Genomic DNA, 21,493 nt, shown 5'->3' on the forward strand with positions numbered 1-21,493 from the left:
CCTTCACTGTGAACGCAATAGACATTTTCAGGTTAGGGCCTAGCACATATATGACACTTAGAAATAGGGAGGGTTGTTTTGTTCTTTTTTTATTTTTCGCTTATCTTTATTATAATTGATATGTTGTTTGACTCGATGTTTCCCTTCCACCGTATTTATGCGGACTGATTTGAAGGGATTCTTTGTCATAATTGAGATTTTGATATTTGTTTTTCTTTCTTGCACTTAACCTAAATTTGCTCTCTTGGTTCTATAGCTCGGAGGTGTGGGTCACGGGCCAACCACCCCGGTCGAGTGGACATCGGTGTCTCTATGGCTATTATGCAGGTTGTTTTCCATTTTTCCTCAATTTGTTTGACTCATCAGCTGCCAGGGGAGACTTTGGGCTTTGTACCCAAATGTCATCAAATTTACCGAAAAAGGGGGATAGTCATATCCCCTTGGGTAGATATAGAAGGCAGCTGTGGCTTTTTTCTCCCAAAGGTCTCCCAGTGGTTCATTCAAGAACTACAGGAGAATAGTGCCTTACCACAACACACACAAACTTGGGCTCCATTTTGCCCTTATGATGACTGTTTCAAACTGTGATCAAGGTCATCTTTTGAACGTTTTTATCCTCCTACTATCACCCCTTATAGTTGCACCCTTTTCAATCAAGTTGCTACTCTCTAACAAGACATACAATCAAACGTCCAATTCAGGTCTATGCCCTTTTGTAAAATGGCCGCCGGGGAACTTCCGGATCCGGCTGAGAGGTTTTCAGATATCCCTGATTTAACCAACCAATAAAATGGCTACGGGGGCGAATTGTATGGCAATCGAATTGCAATTGAATGGCAATTCGCGATGGCGAGTCGAGTGACAACTTAATCCCATTGGGGTGGCATTCGAGTGGCAATCGAATGGCAATTCACAACGGTGAATCGATTGGCACTCGAATTCATTACCAAAATGGCCGCGGCGATACTTCCGGTCCCGGAAATGACGCGGATCGGTATACACTGAATGACGGCGCTACAATGCGCCTTGTAACAGCGGCGGTTTGCTTGAAAACAATAAGGAGCCACACATGGCTTCTCAGGAATAACATGTTTCAAATTGATGGGTGATGAGGGGGAGGACTACAGCACCTGAATACAGTTAAGGTAAGTACTTAAGGAGGGCCAAGAGGGTTGGGTGGTGTCATTCCCTCTCCATATGTAGGAGAACAAGGAGCTGTCTTTCCTCTCCAAGGGGAATCTGTCTGGGCAACCCAAATCTTTTCAGGATTTACCTGCACCCGGCTCTCCCCTTCTTTGGATACAAAGACTTCAAACTACTGGTGGTGAGTTTTCCATGAACGGTTTGGAATACAATTCCCAACCAGTTTTTTGAGGCTCAAATGCTGGGTTATTATTTTTGACACAAGTCTTTGATATATCTCCTTTATATAGGACTGCAAAAACACCACCCAAATTGAACCAATTGGTTCTATCCACTCTATGAGTGACATTCAAATGGGGATTTGTTTTAAATGGTGCAACCTGCCATAGGAGACATCGGCGTCCCTGAACACCCGGGGGCCTTCTGCCCCACACTCCTGGGCGTGGAGCTTTTTAAGCAATAGGTGAGTCCTCTTCATTGTGAATTATGCCTTTTCCCTACTCGAGGAAGAGGATGTGTATGTGCTTTTGCACTTCAATGGAGAGAATACAATGATTTAATGTGAATGTATTTAAAATATTTTTTGCTCTACTCTAGATGCAATACTTGTTTTATGCCTTGATGAAGGATGCGTAGCATTCGAAACGCGTCGGCCTTTCAGCTACAACTTTACCTCCCTTATGGTGATGGTACCGTATGCCGGACAGTATCTGCATCATCCATGTTTTGTTTTTGTACTATGTATATTCCTATAATGCTCGAGATATTTTTGTACATGTTTTAACTATTTTTGTAATAAATTGTTATTTTTTCATATATATTTTTGAAAATTTTATTCGTTGCCTATACAATCCCACTTCATGAGGTATTTTCGATATAGAAGAAGAAAAACCGTGGATTTTTTCAGATGGAATTTTGGCTCAAACTTGTCTTGCATACACACGGTCACACCGTCAAGAACGCGGTGACGTACAACACTACGACAAGCCGAGAAAAATTTAGTTCAATGCTTCCGAGCGTGCGACGACTTGATTCCGAGCATGCGTAGGATTTTTCTCCGTTGGAATTGCATACAGACGATCGCAATTTCCAACAAGAACTTTTCCCAACTGAAAATTTGAGAACCAGCTCTCAAATTTTTCTTGGCGGAAATTCAAACAAAAAAAACCCATTGGAGCATACACACGGTCGGAATTTTCCGACAAGAAACGTCCGATGTGAGCTTTTGGTCGAAATCCTGACCGTGTGTATGCTCCAATGTGTTTTTTTTTGTCCGAATTTCCGCCATTGGAGCATACACGCGGTCGGAATTTCGACCAAAAGCTCACATCAGACTTTTCTTGTCGGAATTTCCGATCGTGTGTACGGGGCATTAGAGGATCTGTAACATTATACTGTTGTTTGTGTCCCTGCTGGAAACATTTTAACATTACTTTTTGATCCCCCCAATTGCCTACACCAGGACAGAAAGTGATGGGAAATCTAAAATGTAATAAAATTAGCAATATTAACCACTTAAGGACTGAGCCTCTTTCTGAGATTTGGTGTTTACAAGTTAAAACCTTTTTTGTTTGCTAGAAAATTACTTAGAACCCACAAACATTATATATATATTTTCTAACACCCTAGAGAATAAAATGGCTGTCGATGCAATACATTTTGTCACACAGTATTTGTGCAGCGTTCTTACACTTTGAAAAAAATTCACTTTTTTGAAACAAAAAATAAGAAAACAGTAAAGTTAGCCCATTTTATTTTATAAAGTGAAAGATAATGTTACACTGAGTAAATTGATACCCAACATCCCTCTCCTGCCACTGATAAAAGTGTTCTCTGTGGCGGATTTACCGCAAAATCACTTTTATCTAAAAGCGGACCGCCCGCTCTTGAAGAGGGTACCGGGTTTATGGTAGCTAGCTGCTGCCATAACAATGGTACTTCTCTTTAAAGTAGCAACGTATTCCTGCGGCGGGTGTTCCGGAAGTGGTTAACAGCTTCAATACAGGGCACTTTTACCCCCTTTTAGCTTTCAGTGCTGTTGCACTTTAAATGAAAATTGCACGGACATGCAACGCTGTACCCAAATGAAATTTGTATTATTTTTTAACATAAATAGAGCTTTCTTTTGGTGGTAATTAATCACCGCTGGGTATTTTATTTTTTGCAAAAAAAAGAAAAACGGAAAAAAAAGGAAAATGAAAAAAAAAAAAAAGTTGTTAGTTTCTGCAAGTGTTTTTGTAAATAAGTAATTTTTCTCCTTCACTGATGGGCACTGATGAGGCGGCACTAATATGCAGCACTAATAGGAAGCACTCATATGCAGCACTGATCAGCGCTGGTAGACGGCACTGATGGATGGCACCGATGAGCAGGCACTGATGGACACTGAAAGGCAACACTGATGGGCACAGATTGGCCTCACAAATAGTCACAGACTGGCATCATTGATGGGCACTGTTGGGGCTGCACTGATATGCAGGGCACTGATTATCTGTACAGGTCTCTCCTGTGAGGAGATGTCGATGATCAGCATTAAGAGCCGATAACTGGCATTTCCTTGCTTACATATGATCAGCTGTGATTGGACACAGCTGATCACATTGTTAAAGAGACACATCATTGATGCTTTACCGAGATCGGGGTCGCGCCGTGTTCCAGTGACACAGTGCATCAGCAATCGCCGTGCTGCGTGCAACCGTGGCGAGACTGGGGTGACGTCATATGTCTATACGGCGAGTGGGAGGTAGTTAAAATGTGCATCTTCAGTCAAAATTTTATTTTAAATCATATATTCATTTCCATGTTGTGTTTCTACCATTACTAGCCTACTCCTATTAGTCTGAATGATCTTAAAACTTATTTCTTGAAAAATCCCACATATTTACTTGCTTGAATTCTGTGACATGTAGTCACCATGTCCTGGTGGTAGACACTGCTGTGTCACACATTTCACAGAGCCTGCCTTCTGAACTACAGAGATGTTGAGAGGAGGAGTTTCAGGAGGCGGAGTCAGTACAGGAATCACTGCTAGCAGGCAGTAAAGTGCCATGCGATATTTTCTCCTTAGAAATAAAAAGTAAACCAAAGGAATAAAGAGAGGAGAAGCTGCCAAGCATGCCGGGAGTCCAAGACTCTGGGGAAAAGATGGCCAGCTGACAACAGAACTCACAGCATGAAATTAGGGGCCAGATTCACGTAGAATTCCGGCGGCGTAACGTATTGCATTTACGTTACACCGCCGCAAGTTTTATGGGCAAGTGCTTGATTCACAAAGCACTTGCCTGTAAACTTGCGGCGGCGTAGAGTAAATCCGTCCGGCGCAAGCCCGACAAATTCAAATGGGGCGTGTATCATTCCCACGCCAAACGTACTGCGCATGCTCCGTTTTGAAATTTCCCGCCATGCTTTGCGCGAAATGACGTAGCACCGACGTCATTTTTTGAACGTCGACGTGAGTTACGTCCTTTCCTATTTATGGACGACTTACGCAAAAAAAAATTGAAATTCGACGCGGGAACGACGGCCATACTTTAACATGGCAAGTCTAAAGATAGGCTATGAAATACCAGCTTTAACTATACGCCGGGAAAAGCAGACTAGCGACGACGTAAAAGCGGAAAACGACGCAAACTCCACCCAGCGGGCGCTGAAGTATTACACCTACGATCCGAAGGCGTACAAAGCCGTACGCCCAAGGCCGCCATCAGGGGGGTACAGGCAGTACACCTGTAAGGGGCCCGGATGGCAACCCCCCAAAAAAAAAAAAAAAAATTCTAATATATTTTTATTAATTTTTTTATTAAAGGGCCAATTTTTTTTTTTTTAGGGGTACGGGGGGCACGGAGATCCCCAGGGCCCCGGATGACAACCCCCCTTTTGTTTATTAAAAAAAATATTTTTTTATCTATCTATTTATTTTATATATATATATATATATATATATATATATATATATATATATATATATATATATATATATATATATATATATATATATATATATATATATATATATATATATATATATATATATATATATTTATTATTAAAGGGCCCACCAGAGGTCCCCAGGGCCCCGGATGGCAACCCCCCTTTTTTTATAAAAAAAAAAAAAAAAAAATGTATTTATATTATTTTATTTCTTTTTTTTTCTTTTTTATATATATATATATATATATATATATATATATATATATATATATTTTATTAAAGGGCTCAGAGGTCCCCAGGGCCCCATGTGACAAACCCCCCTTTTTTTTTTTATAAATGTTTATTTTATTTTTTTTGTTTATATATATATATATATATATATTTATTTTTTTATTAAAGGGCCCAGAGGTCTCCAGGGCCCTGGATGGCAACCCCCCTTTTTTTTATTTATTTTTTTATAAATGTTTATTTTATTTTTTTTATATATTTTTTTATTTTTTTTTATTAAAGGGCCCAGAGGTTTCTTTTTTTATTATTATTATTAAAGGGCCCAAAGGTCCCGGATGGCAACCCCCCTTTTTTGTAATTTCTTTTAAAAAAAAAAAAATTGTGTATATGTATATATATATATATATATATATATATATATATAATTTATTTTTTATTAAAGGGCCCAGAGGGGGGCTACCCCCCTTTTCTTATATATATTTTTCTTCTTTATTTCTTCTTTTTTTGTAAAGGGCCCCCCCCCCGCTTCTGAAGTCGCGGCAGCCCCCCCTGCTCCTCAATTTCAGGCGGCAGCCCCCCCCCCCCCCCGGTTCTCTGCTCCAGGGGGCCCATGCCTGAAGCTGTGTAAGGGGCCCAATAATTTGGATCGAAGCCATAAGCCTTCGTATCTTGGTTTGAGAATTCAAACTAAAGATACGACGCGGCAAATTTGAAAATATGCCGAAGTATCAGTAGATACTCCGGCGTATTTCTTCTGTGAATCTGGCCCTAGGTTTTTCAGGTAAGCTTATATATGCTAATAACAAATACTGTTTGCATCACTATTCGAATGCTGACGTTATAAGATGAATGTATATGCTGTGACTATAGATCTCCTGTAATAAAAGATTTAAGATAATAGCTTAGGAAAGATTATTTGATTCCTAAAGTTATCTGGGTCCAATGTCCATTTCTATTCTTGTATAACTGCAACACTGTTGAGAAATTAACTCTTTGAATTATGTTCATTATTCATACTATGACCTTAAAGTAGGGGTATTCCCTTTGGTGCACATTTAATCGCTTGCTGACTGCATTACACACGTATACAGCAGCAGGACAGCTCCCTGCACTGGATCATGTACCTAGTACATGATCCAACACTTCTGGGTAGGGGTCGCCCACCGCGGCTGTGCTGTGATTAGATACAGAACAAGCCGATCAGCGGGTGCCGGCCAACAGACGTCTGGTGGCACACGCTGATCAGCGAGGAGAGAGTATGGACGAAGCTCTGCCTATGTAACCAAGGCAGATCTCTGTCCTGATACGGGGTGAAGAGATGGATTTTCTTTCCATGCAAATCAAGGAATAAAATCCATCACTTCCCTTAGTAAAAGCACCACATAAAGTACACAAAAACAGGCACTGTCATTAGTACAGTGGCAGTGCATATTTTTAGCACTGATCACTGTATTAGTGTCAAAAGTGGGAGATAATGTCAGAATGTCTACCGCAATATGGTAGTGCTGCTATAAATCGGTGATCGCCACCATTTCTAGTATCAAAAAAATTGAATGAATAAAAATTTGAGTACATACTGTATCCCAGAGTATGTAGACACTATGGGGTAGATCCACAAAGAAATTACGCCGGCGTATCTATTGATACGCTGGCGTAATTTCAAAATTCCCGCTTCATATCTTTGTTTTGAATCCTCAAAACAAGATACGACGGAATCTCGGCTAGATCCGACAGGCGCACGTCTTCGGATCTTAGATGCAATTTTTCGGCGGCCGCTAGGTGGCGTTTCCGTCGTAATCCGCGTTGAGTATGCAAATTAGCTATTTACGGCGATCCACGAACGTACGTCGGCCCGGCGCATTTTTTTCCGTCGTTTGCGTTCGGCTTTTTCCGGCGTATAGTTAAAGCTGCTATATGGTGGCGTACTCAATGTTAAGTATGGCCGTCCTTCCCGCGTACAATTTTGAATTTTTTGCGTCGTTTGCGTAAGTCGTTCGCGAATAGGAATTTGCGTAGAATGATGTCACTGTCGTAAGCATTGGCTGGTTCCGGTTTAATTTCGAGCATGCGCACTGGGATACCCCCAGGGACGGCGCATGCGCAGTTAAAAAAAAAACGTTGATTACGTCGGGTCACGACGTATAAACATAAAACACACCCCCATCACAGCCATTTGAATTCCGTGCCCTTACGCCGCGAGAGATACACTACGCCGCCGTAACTTATGGCGCGGATTCGTTGTGGATTAAAACCAAAGCAAAGTAAGTTACAGCGGCGTAGTGTATCTTAGATACACTGCGCCCGGCGCAGATGTATGTGGATCTGCCCCTAAACCTTTTGCACAAACCAATCAATATATGCTTACTGGGATTTTTTTTACCAAAAAGTATGTAGCAGAATTCATATTGGCCTAACTTTATAAAGATTTTTTTTTTTTACGTTATTAGATATGTTTTATAGCAGTTTTTCAAAATTGTTGGTCAAAAAAGGCAGTGGTGATCAAATACCACCAAAAGAAAGCTCTATTTGTGGAAAATAAATGACAAATTTTATTTGAGTAAAGTATTGCATGAGCGCGCAATTGTCAGTTAAAAAAACGCAGTGCCGTATCGCAAAAAATTGCCTGGTCATGAAGGGGGGTAAATTTTCCGTAGGTCAAGTGGTTAATCACCTTATAATTTCACAGAATTTATGAGTTCAGCTACAATGAAGATATACATCTATTTAAAAACAAAATGTACTCCCCCTTTTTTCTTTAGGCTCCTAGCATGTATAAATACATACTGTATATTCATAACATCAACAATTTTACCAAAATACATACATTTGTATCATGTTATGTGTTCATATTTTAAAAAAAGGTGTTACTTTACATTATTTTGTAAATTGTTTTGCTATCGCAAAAGGGCGTACCTGTACGTCTTCCCCTTTAAGAGCCATAGCAGGCGCGCACCCGCTGCACGGCGGGGGACCCGATGCATGTGGCCAGCGGGCCCAATCGCCGCCGGCTACCAGCGATCGTGGCCACAAGAGCCAGAAAGGGGATTTGTGTGTGTAAACACACAACTCCTTGTTCCGACAGGGGAGAAGAGACACATCTGCTGTTTGTAGTAATTATAAACAGCAATATGTCTCCTCCCCCAGTCAGTCCCATCTCCCCACTGTAAGAAACACTAACGAGGGAACACATTTAACCTCTGGATCGCCCCCTAGTGTTAACCACTTCCTTGGAGGTGACATTTATACAGCTAACAGTGCATTTTTATAGCTCTGATCGTTGTATAAATGTCAATGGTCCCAAAAATGTGTCAAAAGTGTCCGATCTGTCTGCCGCAATGTTGCAGTACCGCTAAAAATCACAGATCACCGACATAACTAGTAAAAAAAAAATGCCATAAATCTTTTCCATAGTTTGTAGACGCTATAACTTTTGCGGAAGCCAATCAATATATGCTTATCACATATTTTTTTTTACCAAAAATATGTAGAAGAATAAGGCCCCTTTCACATTGGGACGTTTTTCATGCGGTACAGCGCTAAAAATAGCGCTGCTATACCGCATGAAAAATCATGCCCTGTAGTGTTCAATGTGAAAGCCCGAAGGCTTTCACACTGAAGCGGTGCGCTAGCAGGAGCACTCCAAAAGTCCTGCTAGCCGCATCTTTACCGCGGTATAGGAGCGGTGTGTTCACCGCTCCAATACCGCGCCTTCCCATTGAAATCAATGGGAAAGCGCGGTAATACCGCAACGCAACGCGGGCGGTATTAACCCTTTTTTGGCCGCTAGTGGGGGTTAAAACCTCACCGCTAGCTCCCGAATATTGCGGTAAACACGACGGTATAGCCGCGCTACAAATAGCGTGGCTATACCGTCACCGCGGCTCCACGCTGCAATGTGAACGCAGCCTAATACATATTGGCCTAAACTGATAAAGAACATTTTTAGGGATACTTATTAAAGCAAAAAAAATTTTTTTCCCACAATTGTTGCTCTTTTTGTTTATAGCGCAAAAAATTAAAACCGCAGAGGGGATTAAATACCACCAAAAGAAAGCTCTATTTGTGGGGGGGGGGGGGGAGTATGTCAACTTTGTTTGGGTACAGCGTTGCACGACCGTGAAAAAAAAAATGGCCCGGTCAGGAAGTAGGTATGTTTCAATTATTTTTATTAAAGTTTTCAATACAAAAATATAACAATCTCTACTTTTCATTGTACAGTATCGATACAACACTTTGGGATTGTAAAACTTCAGTCCCGTCCTTAAAATTAAGAAGTACAAAAATAAGTGCAAGTGTGGGCTGGAGCCTATTAGTACAACAAGATAGCCTGTACTGGCCCGTTACGCCCAGGACCTAAGCCCATCTGATAACCTGAGCCACGGCAGGTAGTCCGTCCGTCCACAAGAGCCGCCCCACATCAACCTATCGGGGGGGGGGCTCAACTCTCCAGGCCGCGTAGGTCCCCACCTAGTTAGCATGAACTGACAACGATCAGTCTTGAACATGCAATGAAACAAAATAAAAAGGGGGAGTCAAACAGACCCATAAGGCTCAAATCTGACCCCAAAACCAGAAAGCAGGAAAAGTTAATAAAGAGAAAGAATTAGAGGGAAGGAAACAGGGGGATGAAAGGAGGGTTGGAGAAGAGGGGGGGGGGATGGGAGGAGCTTTGGCTCAGCACCCGAATACCCGTACTGCAGAAAATAAGCTAAATTGTGACCATTTTGGGGTCATTCGTAAGATATTGATATTGAATCCATGGGTCCCACACCTTATGAAATAGTTTCATTTTATCTTGTGCTGGCACTGTCAAAACTTTCATTTAACATCAGCCAAGTTAGTTTTTAAAGGGGAGTTCCAGCCCTTTTTTTAAGTATATTAAAAGTCAGCAGCTACAAAAAGTGTAGCTGCTGGCTTTTAATAAACAGACACTTACCTGCTCCACGGCTCCGGCGTCTTCATTCCTAGTGTGGGCACCCGGCAGTGACAGCTTTCGGCTTCACGGCCGGGCACCCACTGCGCATGCGGCGCCGTCCGATTGGACAGGCGCTCGCCTACAGGGAGGGGCTGCCAGAAGGCTATTAAGCTAATCGCCTTTCCAGCCCCTCAGCGGAAGGAAGAAGTGGGACAGGAAGTCCCCTTCTCCTGAAGCCCCCACTCCCCCCCCAAAAAAATTACATGCCAAATGTGGCATGTAAGGGGGCGAGGAGTGGGTTAAGCGGAAGTTCCATTTTTAGGTGGAACCAATTTCTGGCTATGGTTATCTTTGCAGAAATGAACATGAATGTGAGAAGCCGCCTGCTAGATTTGGAGGCTTCAACCACCCCACTCCCCAGTAAAGTTAGCTTTGCTGATTTCTGCAAATTAATCTGAGTGAGGGTGTCAGGAAGTAGGTAAATCCTTCTAGTCCTTAAGGAGAATTACACAAAAAATTAATAAAAGTTAAACCCACAAGGGCTTTTTAATTTTTACCACGATTCCTTTACACTGGCTTTTGAAATTTACAAATTCCGCAATTTAGAAATCAAAATAAAAGGCTTAGCACTGGGAAACACCTTTTGATAGATAAATAGTGCATTTTATATATAACTATATAGATTAGACCAAAGTGAGGGACAAATGAGGGACAGAGGGACTTTGTTCCAAATCAGGGACAATCCCTCGAAATCAGGGACATTAGGGAGCTATGCAACTGAAGATCAGAATCTGTATATAAAAAAAGTGCAAAATAGAATTGCGCTAAGTGATTTAAATCTCTAAATAAAAATTTCGTAGCTTGTCGTGAAAGTGGAATCCTGCAAATGACTCTTTTCAGCTGCCTCCAGCTAGACTTTCCCAGGTCACAGAGTCATAAAACACTGCTACATACACTGCTTACTCAGAATAAAGACCAGGCTGATGCTGCTCACTCTATAGGCAGGGAACTTGCTGTGGGTAAGGATATGGGAGGGACTAGAAGCAGCATGGATTTGTTTCGTGTGCAACTGCTGAAGTTTTCATTTGTAACACAAGGGATACAGAAGCAGCACCTTGGCTTTGAGGCTTGCTGACCTAGGAAATCTGGCCATGAGCAGTGTAAGTGTCCTTGGTTAAGACTTTAATTTTTTCTGTCTTGTAGAGTCCTAGGATACTGAAGCATACAAAGATCAAGTGGTCCATGTAATATTGTGTCTTTGTGTTTCCTTTCCTCCCTCCCTGTGTGCTCTGGGGAGGAGTGAGATTTTTTATGATGTCACAGGCTTCCCTCTTTGCCTGGGCTGAGTGAAGTTTCACTCTGCTAAATACCAAGTCTGCATGTGCTGCCATGTGTCGATCAGGGAAGACCAAATGATCTAGCAGTGTCTTACCCCGAGGGCTGAATTTTTAGCCCTGCTTCTCTTTGGACTATGATGGAGGAATCGGACTGCAGAAACCTTACCCACCTAAGTCCTACCGATAGCCCAGCCATCGCCGCCGTGATGTTCTCTGCTGGCGTGGTGGGAAACGTGATTGCCCTGGTGCTGCTGGAGACTCGTCGCAGGGAATTTCGAGGGAATATTTCTCTATTCTTTATTCTGGTCTCTGGACTGGTTATCACAGACTTACTCGGCACCTGTATGATCAGCCCTGTAGTCATGGCCTCTTATGCGAGGGGGCTTTCGCTAGTCGAAATGGGACTTTGTAAGTATTTTGCATTTGCCATGACTTTTTTCAGCTTGGCCACCATGATGATCCTTTTTGCTACGGCATTAGAGCGAGCCCTGGCCATTGGGCACCCCTATTTCTATGAGAAGTTCATCAAGAAGCGTTGCGGGGTCATCACCTTCCCAGTAATCTATGGCTTGTCCATCTTCTTTTGTCTCTTCCCAGTAATGAACTTTGGGGAGTTTATCCAATATTGTCCCGGGACATGGTGCTTCATTGACATGAAGAGTCGAAATACCAACTCCAATCTCAGCAATATCTACTCCATGCTTTACGCCACCCTTCTACTCATCCTCATCATGGCAGTGTTGACCTGTAACCTTGTGGTCATTGTCAGTCTGGTCAGGATGCACAAGAGGCAGAAGACCCGTAGGATTGGTTCCATTACTGCCAATAAGCGTGACAGGATTTCCATGTCTGAGGAGATTGACCACCTTATTCTGCTGTTCATCATGACCATCACCTTCATTATCTGTTCGCTACCTTTTACGGTAAGTTGCAAAGTTATTTGCTAAGGGATAACCAATATAGCTAGGAGTTGTGTGTTTTCCTTTTCTCCATTTTACTTGTTCACACAGCTCTACACACCTGTAGGGTTATACTCTGTTAGCCATGTCGCCAATAATTATATTTTGCTAAATAATTCTAGGGTGGAAAGTGAAAGGTTTCAGCACTGCACAACAAACCACAAGGCTCCGTTTACTAGGACAGTTTTCTCAACTCTACTCTACGTTATTGCACGATAATTTCCTCCTAAAAATGTCCAATACACAAAACGTCCATTACATTATTGTTATTTTTCTGACTGAAACAGGCATTTAACCGGTTTTTCGTCTCATAAAGTATTATCTATGGTATTTTATGACCAAACACCTTATTTTCTTGTTCAATAGCTACCTCTTAAAAACACACATTTATTCCCAACCTGAATCAAATGCCATTGAACACAGTGATAACCTGTGCAGTAATTTAGAGAATTTTCTATTTAATTGTAGCTACAGTTAAAACATCTCTCTCTTACAATAGAAGTAAAACAGTAAAACACTACAATGTAAGATCCTTTCAGATGGCTGTCCTCCATTCCGATCAACAGAGGATCCACGAACAGATTCCCAGCTGAATTTGAAGCGAATGGAGTGGCTGTCACTCCTGTCACAAAAGTGACATTTGTGTACGTTTTTCTCCACCAACTTGTGATCAGAGGCAAATTAACCCAAGTTAGGTCTATGGGCAGGCACAGTAAACGGATTACTTATGTTTAGAGAAAAAAAAAGGGGCACAAACCTATTTTAAAAAAAAACCTATATGGACTTTAAGGTAATCGCATGTAAGTGGATGCATATCCATTTGCATCACCCTGACATTAGACTAAAGCTGGATACACAATATACAATTTTCTGAAGATTTTTTCCTTCAGAATTACCAAAACCATATGAGGTCAAACCTTAATGCCGCGTACACACGTTCATTTTTCGGCATGAAAAAAAAAACGAAGTTTTTCGGCATGTAGAAAAATCAACGTTTTTCCAACTTCATCATTAAAACGACGGTGCCCACACACCATCATTTTAAAAAAAATGCTCTAGCAAAGCACGGTGACGTACAACACGTACGACATCGTTTAAAACATCGTTAAAAAATGCAGCATGTTCGAAAAAACTATATCGTTTTTCAGAACCCGAAAAATTATGTGGAGCCCACACACGATCATTTTAAATGACATTTTTTAAAAACAATGTTTTTTTCATGCCGAAAAATGATCGTGTGTTCGCGGCATAAGTGTTTCAATTTGTATGCACTCAGATTGCACTACATGATTTTAGTAAATCTAAAGGAAATTTGACAACAAAAGTTGTATAGTGTGTATGGGGTCTAACATTAAGCTTACAAACAGGTCTGCCTGAAAGGTGATAGGCTGATAGGTGGATCCGTTTAGATCACTCTACTTGCAGAACAGGATATATAAAGCATGTTAAGCACTTTTATGAGTTGAGGTTATAGAGAGCAACAAATAATATGCTTTTACATTTAACCTTCATTCTGCGTTTGGATCTGGATCAAAGCATTACAGCAAAAATATCTTATATAACACCATAAGAGCCAATTAAAAAAGTGTATCTGCCAGGGTTCCTATATGCTCTTTTCACTCCAGGGACACGTGGGTAATGTATCAAGTTTAAACTTCCTTTCTTTGCTTATTATAAAACTTAAGTATAGAGAAATAGTTCTAAAATTCAAATGGTATCGATATAAAATTTAAGGCTGGATTCACACTCTGCAGAGAGATAAGATCAGCTCCGTTTTAGATGCGAATTTGGAGACTTGGGAGAGGGGGGAAGTGTATTGAGCTGAATGAGAGAAATCCTGAAGAGAAATGAACACATGTACGAATCGGATGCGTGCCCATAGACGATAATGGGCCTGAATTCGCACCTGAGACGCACCGCAATGCCTAGACAACGCACACGTTTTTTCGGCAATGCGCAGTGCGAATGCATCGCACATATGTGAACCAGCCTCATTGAAATCAATGTATTTTATAATGTTATGCGAATTGGATGCGGTTTAAGCCACAACCAATTCGCATAGGTGTGAACCCGGCCTAAAAGGATTAACTAAACCATTTTGATAGTGTAGAGGGTTACTAGATAATTGGCTGGACTAATAAAGTGTTTAATGACATCAAAGCTGGGCGCAGACATTAAAGAGAGCCTGATATAAGTGAATGATTAGATTGGCAGCAGTCTTTGTTTATTAGAGGTGGTAACAAACACCTCTAATGCCAGCTTATCTAAGCGTAGACAGTAGTGAAAAGGACCCATTGTGGGCTCAAATTCTGACCGTATATGTATCAGTTTTTAGGGAATTCCAAACACTATTAAACAACTGTAGATTGTAATAATACTATTGAAAGGTAATGAAAAAGGGCAACTTACCGACAGCAGCATATTAAAATGTATAGTCCGAACATTTTTAATGAGTAGAATTAAAACCCATTCCGGTATATTAGTTGCTGTCTGTGTACCATTGGGGACATTTTCCTTTACTTCCTTTCCCAGAAACACAACAGATAGTTAGTGAAAGTCTCCAAAAAGTATGTGGAATCTACACTCTTAGATAGTGGTCAATGGAAAAGATGTGTTTTGTGGACAACTCTAAAATACGGGATTTTGCATCATTTTCTGTCTCGTTGACAATGATCACCAATAGAGAGGGGCGAATCACCCCAATGGGGACATCTACAGCATCAAAGACTTGACAAAGGGTCTAAACCTTCCGCAAGAGATACATTTTAGGTCAAGTTTTCTGAAGCAATATGATTGAAAGTGTTCAGATTTTCAATCATGTTTGATTCTTTTTATAAAATTTTGATGATACATTGAATCAAAATTGAAAAATTGTATTTCCACATGTTATAGCCAACTTTTTGCATTGGTTGCGGACCCACATGAGAAATAAAATATTTATTTACAATAAGTAGTTCTATAGAACCAAAAATGTACACAGCGCTTTGCATAATGTACATACACAACAACATCAGTCCCTGTCCTCAAGGAGCTTACAATCTTATCAAAATACACACACAGACTAGGGACACATTTTTAGACAGATAAGACAGCATGTCTTTGAAGTGTGGGAAAAAAATGGAATACCCAAGGGAAACCCATGAAATCTCAGGGGGAATGTGGGATTGATTTACTAAAGGCAAATAGACTATGCACTTTGCAAAATGCAGTTGCACTCTGCAAGGGCAGGTGCTCCAAAGCTTAGTAACTGAGGTAAAGCTTCACTTTGCAAGGAATACCCAATCACGTGCAAGTAAAGGGGAAAAAAACAGTATTTTTACTTGCACGTGAATTACTAAGCTTTGGAGCAACTGCAAAGTGCACAGTCTATTTGCCTTTAGTAAATCAACTCCATAGTGTCCTGACTGGGATTCCAACCAGCACGGAAAGGCAGAAGTGCAAACCACTAAGGCACATTTCAATGCAGTCAGTTGATTCAACCGTGACTTGAGGATTAATGCCAGACTATTTTCTTCTTTACATTTGTTTAGACTGATTGTGGCATTTCTGTCTTGCTCCATACGTTTACAACCTTTAACAACATTTTCAATAGAAACGTATTTAACCACTTCAGCTCTGGAAGGTTTACCCCCCTTTCATGACCAGGGCATTTCTATGCGAAATGGCACTGCCTTACTTTAACTGAAAGTTGCGCGGGCGTGTACCCCAACAAAAATCTATGTTTTTTTTTCCCCACAAATAGAGCTTTATTTTGGTGGTACTTGATCAGCTCTGCAGTTTTTATATTTTGCACTATATATAAATAAAAAGTTGACGATTTTTGAAAAAAAAAAAACAAAAAAAAAACAACAATATGTTTTACTTTCTGCTATAAATCATTCTCAGTAAAAAAAATGTAAAAAAAAAAATCGAATTTCTTCATCAATTTAGGCCAATGTGTGTTCTGCTACATATTTTTGGTAAAAAAAATCCCAATACTTTTATATTAATTGGTTTGCGCAAAAATGTTACAGCTATGTTATATTTTCCTTTCTTACTAGTAATGGCGAAAATGAGCGACTTATAGCGGGACTGCGATTTTGCGGGGGACAAATCAGACACCTGACACTTTTTGGGAACCAGTGACACTAATACAGTGATCCGTGCTAAAAAATATGTACGGTTACTGTACTAATGACACCGGCAGGGGAGGGGTTAACATCAGGGGCGATCAAAGGGTTAAACGTGTTCCCTGGGAGTGATTAATAACTGTGTGGGGGGGGGGGTGTGCTTTGACCGAGGGAATGTAAAAATCTGAGTTCCTGCTTAGCAGAAGCAGAAGATCAGCACATTTTTCTCTCACAGAACGGGTGTCTGCCTTGTTTACATAGGCAGACAGCTGTTTTGCCTTTCTCAAGGAGGATGGGCAGGTCCCAGTGAACATTGCGTACGCCAAACCTGCTGATTGGCTCCCGCTGCGCGCGCCCCCCCACCCAAGACCCAAAACGGTCAGATCACATAACAGGTACATGATCTGCCGCAGAATGGCTGCCCTGCCACAGTAAATCTACGGTGGGCGGTTGCTAAGAAGTTAAAGTGGTAGTAAACTCTGTACTACCACTTTAACCTACAGGTAAGCCTATAATAAGGCTTACCTGTAGGTATAAAGAATAACCTTACAGGTTTAGGAGATATTCCCCTCGCAATGCGCCGCTGACCGCAGCGGCGCATGCGCATCAGAGATCCTCGGCTAAACGCCCGGCAGCCGCCGGACCTTGCCGGGGAGTGACGACATCCGCGCTCCAGCCAATCACAGTGCTGGAGCGGCGATACCCGGAAGACACGCCGAGGCAAGATGACATCTCCCTCGGCGTGGACCAGGTAAGATCCTCACACCTTGTTTCAAGGTAAGTATTTACAAATTAGCTAGTATGCGGTGCATACTAGCTCATTATGGCTTTTGCTTTTCAGGTGTAAAAAAAAAAAAACGGCAGCGGGTTTACTACCGCTTTAAAGTGGAGTTCCACCCATAAATATAACATTACATCAGTAGTTTTAAAAAAATGTCATTAGTCCTTTACGAATTTTTTTTTTTTTTTTAGATGCCTTCAAAGTGTTGTTGCTAGGCAGAATAGTTAATCTTCCCACTTCCTGCACCTAGGTGCTTAATGCTTCCTAACCTACACCGCACAGACTCCTGGGAATGTAGTGGGTGTAACTTTCCAGGAGTCTGTGCACTCCCCAGTCTCAAAGAATCATGTGACTTGGACAGCACAGGTGCTGAAACCTGATCTGACACTGCTTGTGCAGCACTGAGCATGTGCAAGATCTGAAAGGCTTCATGATGCCCACACTTAAGATGGCCCCAGTTAATTTCTATTTTATAAAGTGTCTAAATGCTGTAACAACCTAACAAAACGGACCTTAGTTTACAGACAAACTTTACTAGAATACATTAAGCTTGTGTATTACAGGGGTATTTATATTTAAAAAGTGAAATTGTGGCCGGAACTCCGCTTTAACAAAGCTGTCAAAGTGCAATAATGCATTGTTCCCAACTGTCCCCGATTTCGAGGGACTGTCCCCGATTTGGAACAAAGTCCCTCTTTCCTCCTCATTTGTCCCTCATTTTGGTCCGATCTGTATAGTTGCAAATAAAATACACTATTTATCTTTCAAAAGGTGTTTCCCAGTGCTAAACTTTTCATCTAATTTCTAAATTGCTGCATTTGTAAACTACAATAGCCAATATATAATAGTGGTAAAAAAAAAAAAAAACACTTGTGGGTTTAACTAATAATTTTTTTGGTATAATTTCCTATAAGGGGGCGTGGCAGGGTGTGTGTCCTATGCCTAATAGGTGTCCCTCATTCCAATCTCAAAAAGTTGGGAGGTATAAATAATGTACAGATCCCACAGCACCAGGTGATTTATCTTTCATTAGCCTAGCTTCAGATCAGTGAAAGAGGACTAGTGATTGTTGCTTAGGGTTACTACCAGAGCTTTTTTCTCAGAAAATAGGTGCAGGAACTCAACCACGACCCGTTTAGATTTCACAAACAGTAGAAGGGTCTTAAAGGGACATTAAATACCAGGATTGCATTACATACAGAGTGCAGAGTTCAGGGGGTCACAAAGCTGTCACTTGTAAACACAGAAACCAGACTTCTGTGTTTACAAGTGATTGTGGTAAGCAGGCACCAAAGGGTCTGAGCCAGAGGTGGTGGAACTGAGTTCCCCCTGAAAAAAAAGCCCTGGTTACTACACTTTGCACTGTGACACTCTATAGGACAGACAGATTTTACTGTAAATTGTGCAAAGTTTATGAGAACTGCTACCATCATTTCCTCTTTCATTGTGTACTTTCTAAGTTTCCTTCCATGTAGAGAAGTGTGTTGCACGTCTCCCACGTGTCGATGCAACCACCTTCAAGAGAAGATAGTGAATGTGCACACTTTTTTGTACGTTTTTATTATGTTTGACGTGAATAAGAAATCACAGGTACAGCCTAATATTGTCTATGTGTTCAAATTCACCTTGCACGGTTGCACACTTTACATTAGTGCAATAGAGGGTGTTAGATTTTCTATCACCTGATTGCTCTTTTGCTATATAGAAATCCCCCTCAGGGTTTTCTCTTCCTTTTTTTTGGGGGCGCTACATTTTTTCACATATTTTTCACGAAGCATCCACTTTGGTATGTTGGCAGCCTGATTCACGTTACTATTTGGTTTGCGCATTATTATATATATATACTTATTGTGAATAAGAAACACTCTGCATAAAATGAAAAATCAACACCACTCATTTAAAGGATAAGTCCACTCAAAACACAAAAAATAACACTTTTTTTGCAGGTCGAAAAATGTGCATTCAATATCCCCCCCCCCCAAGAAGCCAGCAGGGAAATGCACCCACGATCGGCAGATCACAAGTGCAATGTCAGGCTCCTGCAGATGCTCAGTACAGATGTTTGTCCGTACCTCCCATATGGGCTGAAGTCCAGGAAGATCAATGAACTATGAGAGCATTCACCCGCACCCCTGCAGTTTAGTGGGAACTCCCGCGGTGGAAGACAACACTACTATAGTATTTTTACATTGCGACAGCGGGTCCAGGGAGAGGATCCTGTGTCCACGGTCACATTGGGGGAACAGATTGGGGTGTGGGCGGTGCTTTAGTAACATGTTACATTATACATGTTACACCTTGAATAATGATGTAACATGTTACTGAACTTATCCTTTAGCCCTGGTTCACACTGGGTACGATTTGGAACGATTTGAGATGCGATTTGACATGTCAAATCGCATCTCAAATCGGCGGCAATTGTCGGCAATGGCACTGTCCTAATCAGTGCGACGCCGCATCTGCGATTTCAAAAAGTAGTTCCTGTACTACTTTTTGCGATTTCGTGCCGCGATTTACATTAAATTGCGGCCGAAATCGCGGCACAATCGCGGCAAAATAGCAGCCGCGAAACCGCGGTAAAATCACGCATTTTACCGCGATTTTGAATTCGTAGCAGTGTGAACCTAGGCTAAATCATTGCTGGGAGAATTCTCCCCAACTTTAGTAATCCTGCAGGCTCCTTTATCCATTATAAACATGCACCTGGGCAATTAAAGGAGAAGCAGCCGATTGATTCGTTAATCTCTCTGTCATTCTGCTCTCTCCTCCTATCAGCATATTCCTAGTTAGCACACGAGTACTATAGCACAACTGATTGTTGTTTCTCTGCTGTACACAGACGTAGTTTACGTAAGGCTTTTTTCGGCGTAACGTTACTCCTGGGTCTATGAGGCGTACGCAATGTTAAGTATGGACGCCGGGCCAGCGTCGAATTTTCCGTTGTTTACGTCGTTTGCATAAAACGTTCGCGAATAGGACTTTGCGTAAATTACGTTCACGTCGAAAGCATTGACTATTTGCGACGTGATTTCGAGCATGCGCACTGGGATATCCCCACGGACGGCGCATGCGCCGTTTAAAAAAAACGTCATTTACGAGGGGTCAAGTGGAATTAACATAAAACACGCCCACATTTTTGTCATTTGAATTCCGCACCCTTACGCCGACACATTTACACTACGCCGCCGTAACTTACGGCGCAAATTCTTTGTGGATAAGGAACCTCCGCACTAAGTTATGTTACTGAACTTATCCTTTAATCATTGCTGGGAGAATTCTCCCCAACTTTAGTAATCCTGCAGGCTCCTCTATCCATTCTAAACATGCACCTGGGCAATTAAAGGAGAAGCAGCAGATTGATGCGTTAATCTCTCAGTCATTCTGCTCTCTCCTCCTATCAGCATATTCCTAGTTAGCACATGAGTACTATAGCACAACTGATTGTTGTTTCTCTGCTGTACACAGACTGCAAGAGGCCGATACCAAGTCAAATTTAGGTACTTGCACTGCTTGCATTTAAAACAATCAATTCTTAACATGTGACTGAACAACGAAAGGAGAAGCAGCTATTCTGACTCTGATTGTTGTGAAGCGATTCATCCCTTGTGAGACCTCTATGCCTGGCCTGTATAAGCAGATTTAATCACTGAGAACAATCCTCATCAGATAGCTTGAACTCACCAAATACCATTTCCATCCACAGGGGTGTTTAATCCGAAACATTGTTACAGCTGATGACAGGATACAACAGATGAATAGATTGTGGCATTATGCAGTCAAAAGATGATATTGTCTGTAGCTTACTATGCAGAATACATGTGCCCATGTTACATGTGGCCTGTTGGCTGTCTCCATTACACAGGAGGTATAAAACTCAGGAAGAACTGTGGAGCATTACACACAAAGGAAACATGTCATAGTTGAGAGGAGGAAATGTAGAAAATACAAATGCATACCACAAAAGGTCACTAGATGGCAGCATGTGAACTAAACACTACGGACCAGATCCACAAAGAAGTTACGTCGGGGTATCTATTGATACGCCGCGTAACTTCTAGGATGCTCCGGCGTAACTTTGTTTTGTATCCACA

General features: G+C 41.5%; 1 protein-coding gene across 1 annotated transcript in view; it reads left to right on the forward strand.

Annotated features, from left to right (window-relative positions):
• The first annotated feature begins 11,272 nt into the window (after positions 1–11,272).
• Positions 11,273–21,493, forward strand: part of PTGER2 (prostaglandin E receptor 2) — a 33,538-nt gene continuing 23,317 nt past the window's right edge. Inside the window, exon 1 of the mRNA XM_040332069.1 lies at positions 11,273–12,476. Coding sequence (XP_040188003.1) covers positions 11,688–12,476 — 789 coding nt within the window. The 5' untranslated portion in view covers positions 11,273–11,687. The remainder of the gene's footprint in view (positions 12,477–21,493) is intronic.

This window comes from Rana temporaria, chromosome 13 (assembly GCF_905171775.1).
Source record: "Rana temporaria chromosome 13, aRanTem1.1, whole genome shotgun sequence".
Taxonomy (NCBI): Eukaryota; Metazoa; Chordata; class Amphibia; order Anura; family Ranidae; genus Rana; species Rana temporaria.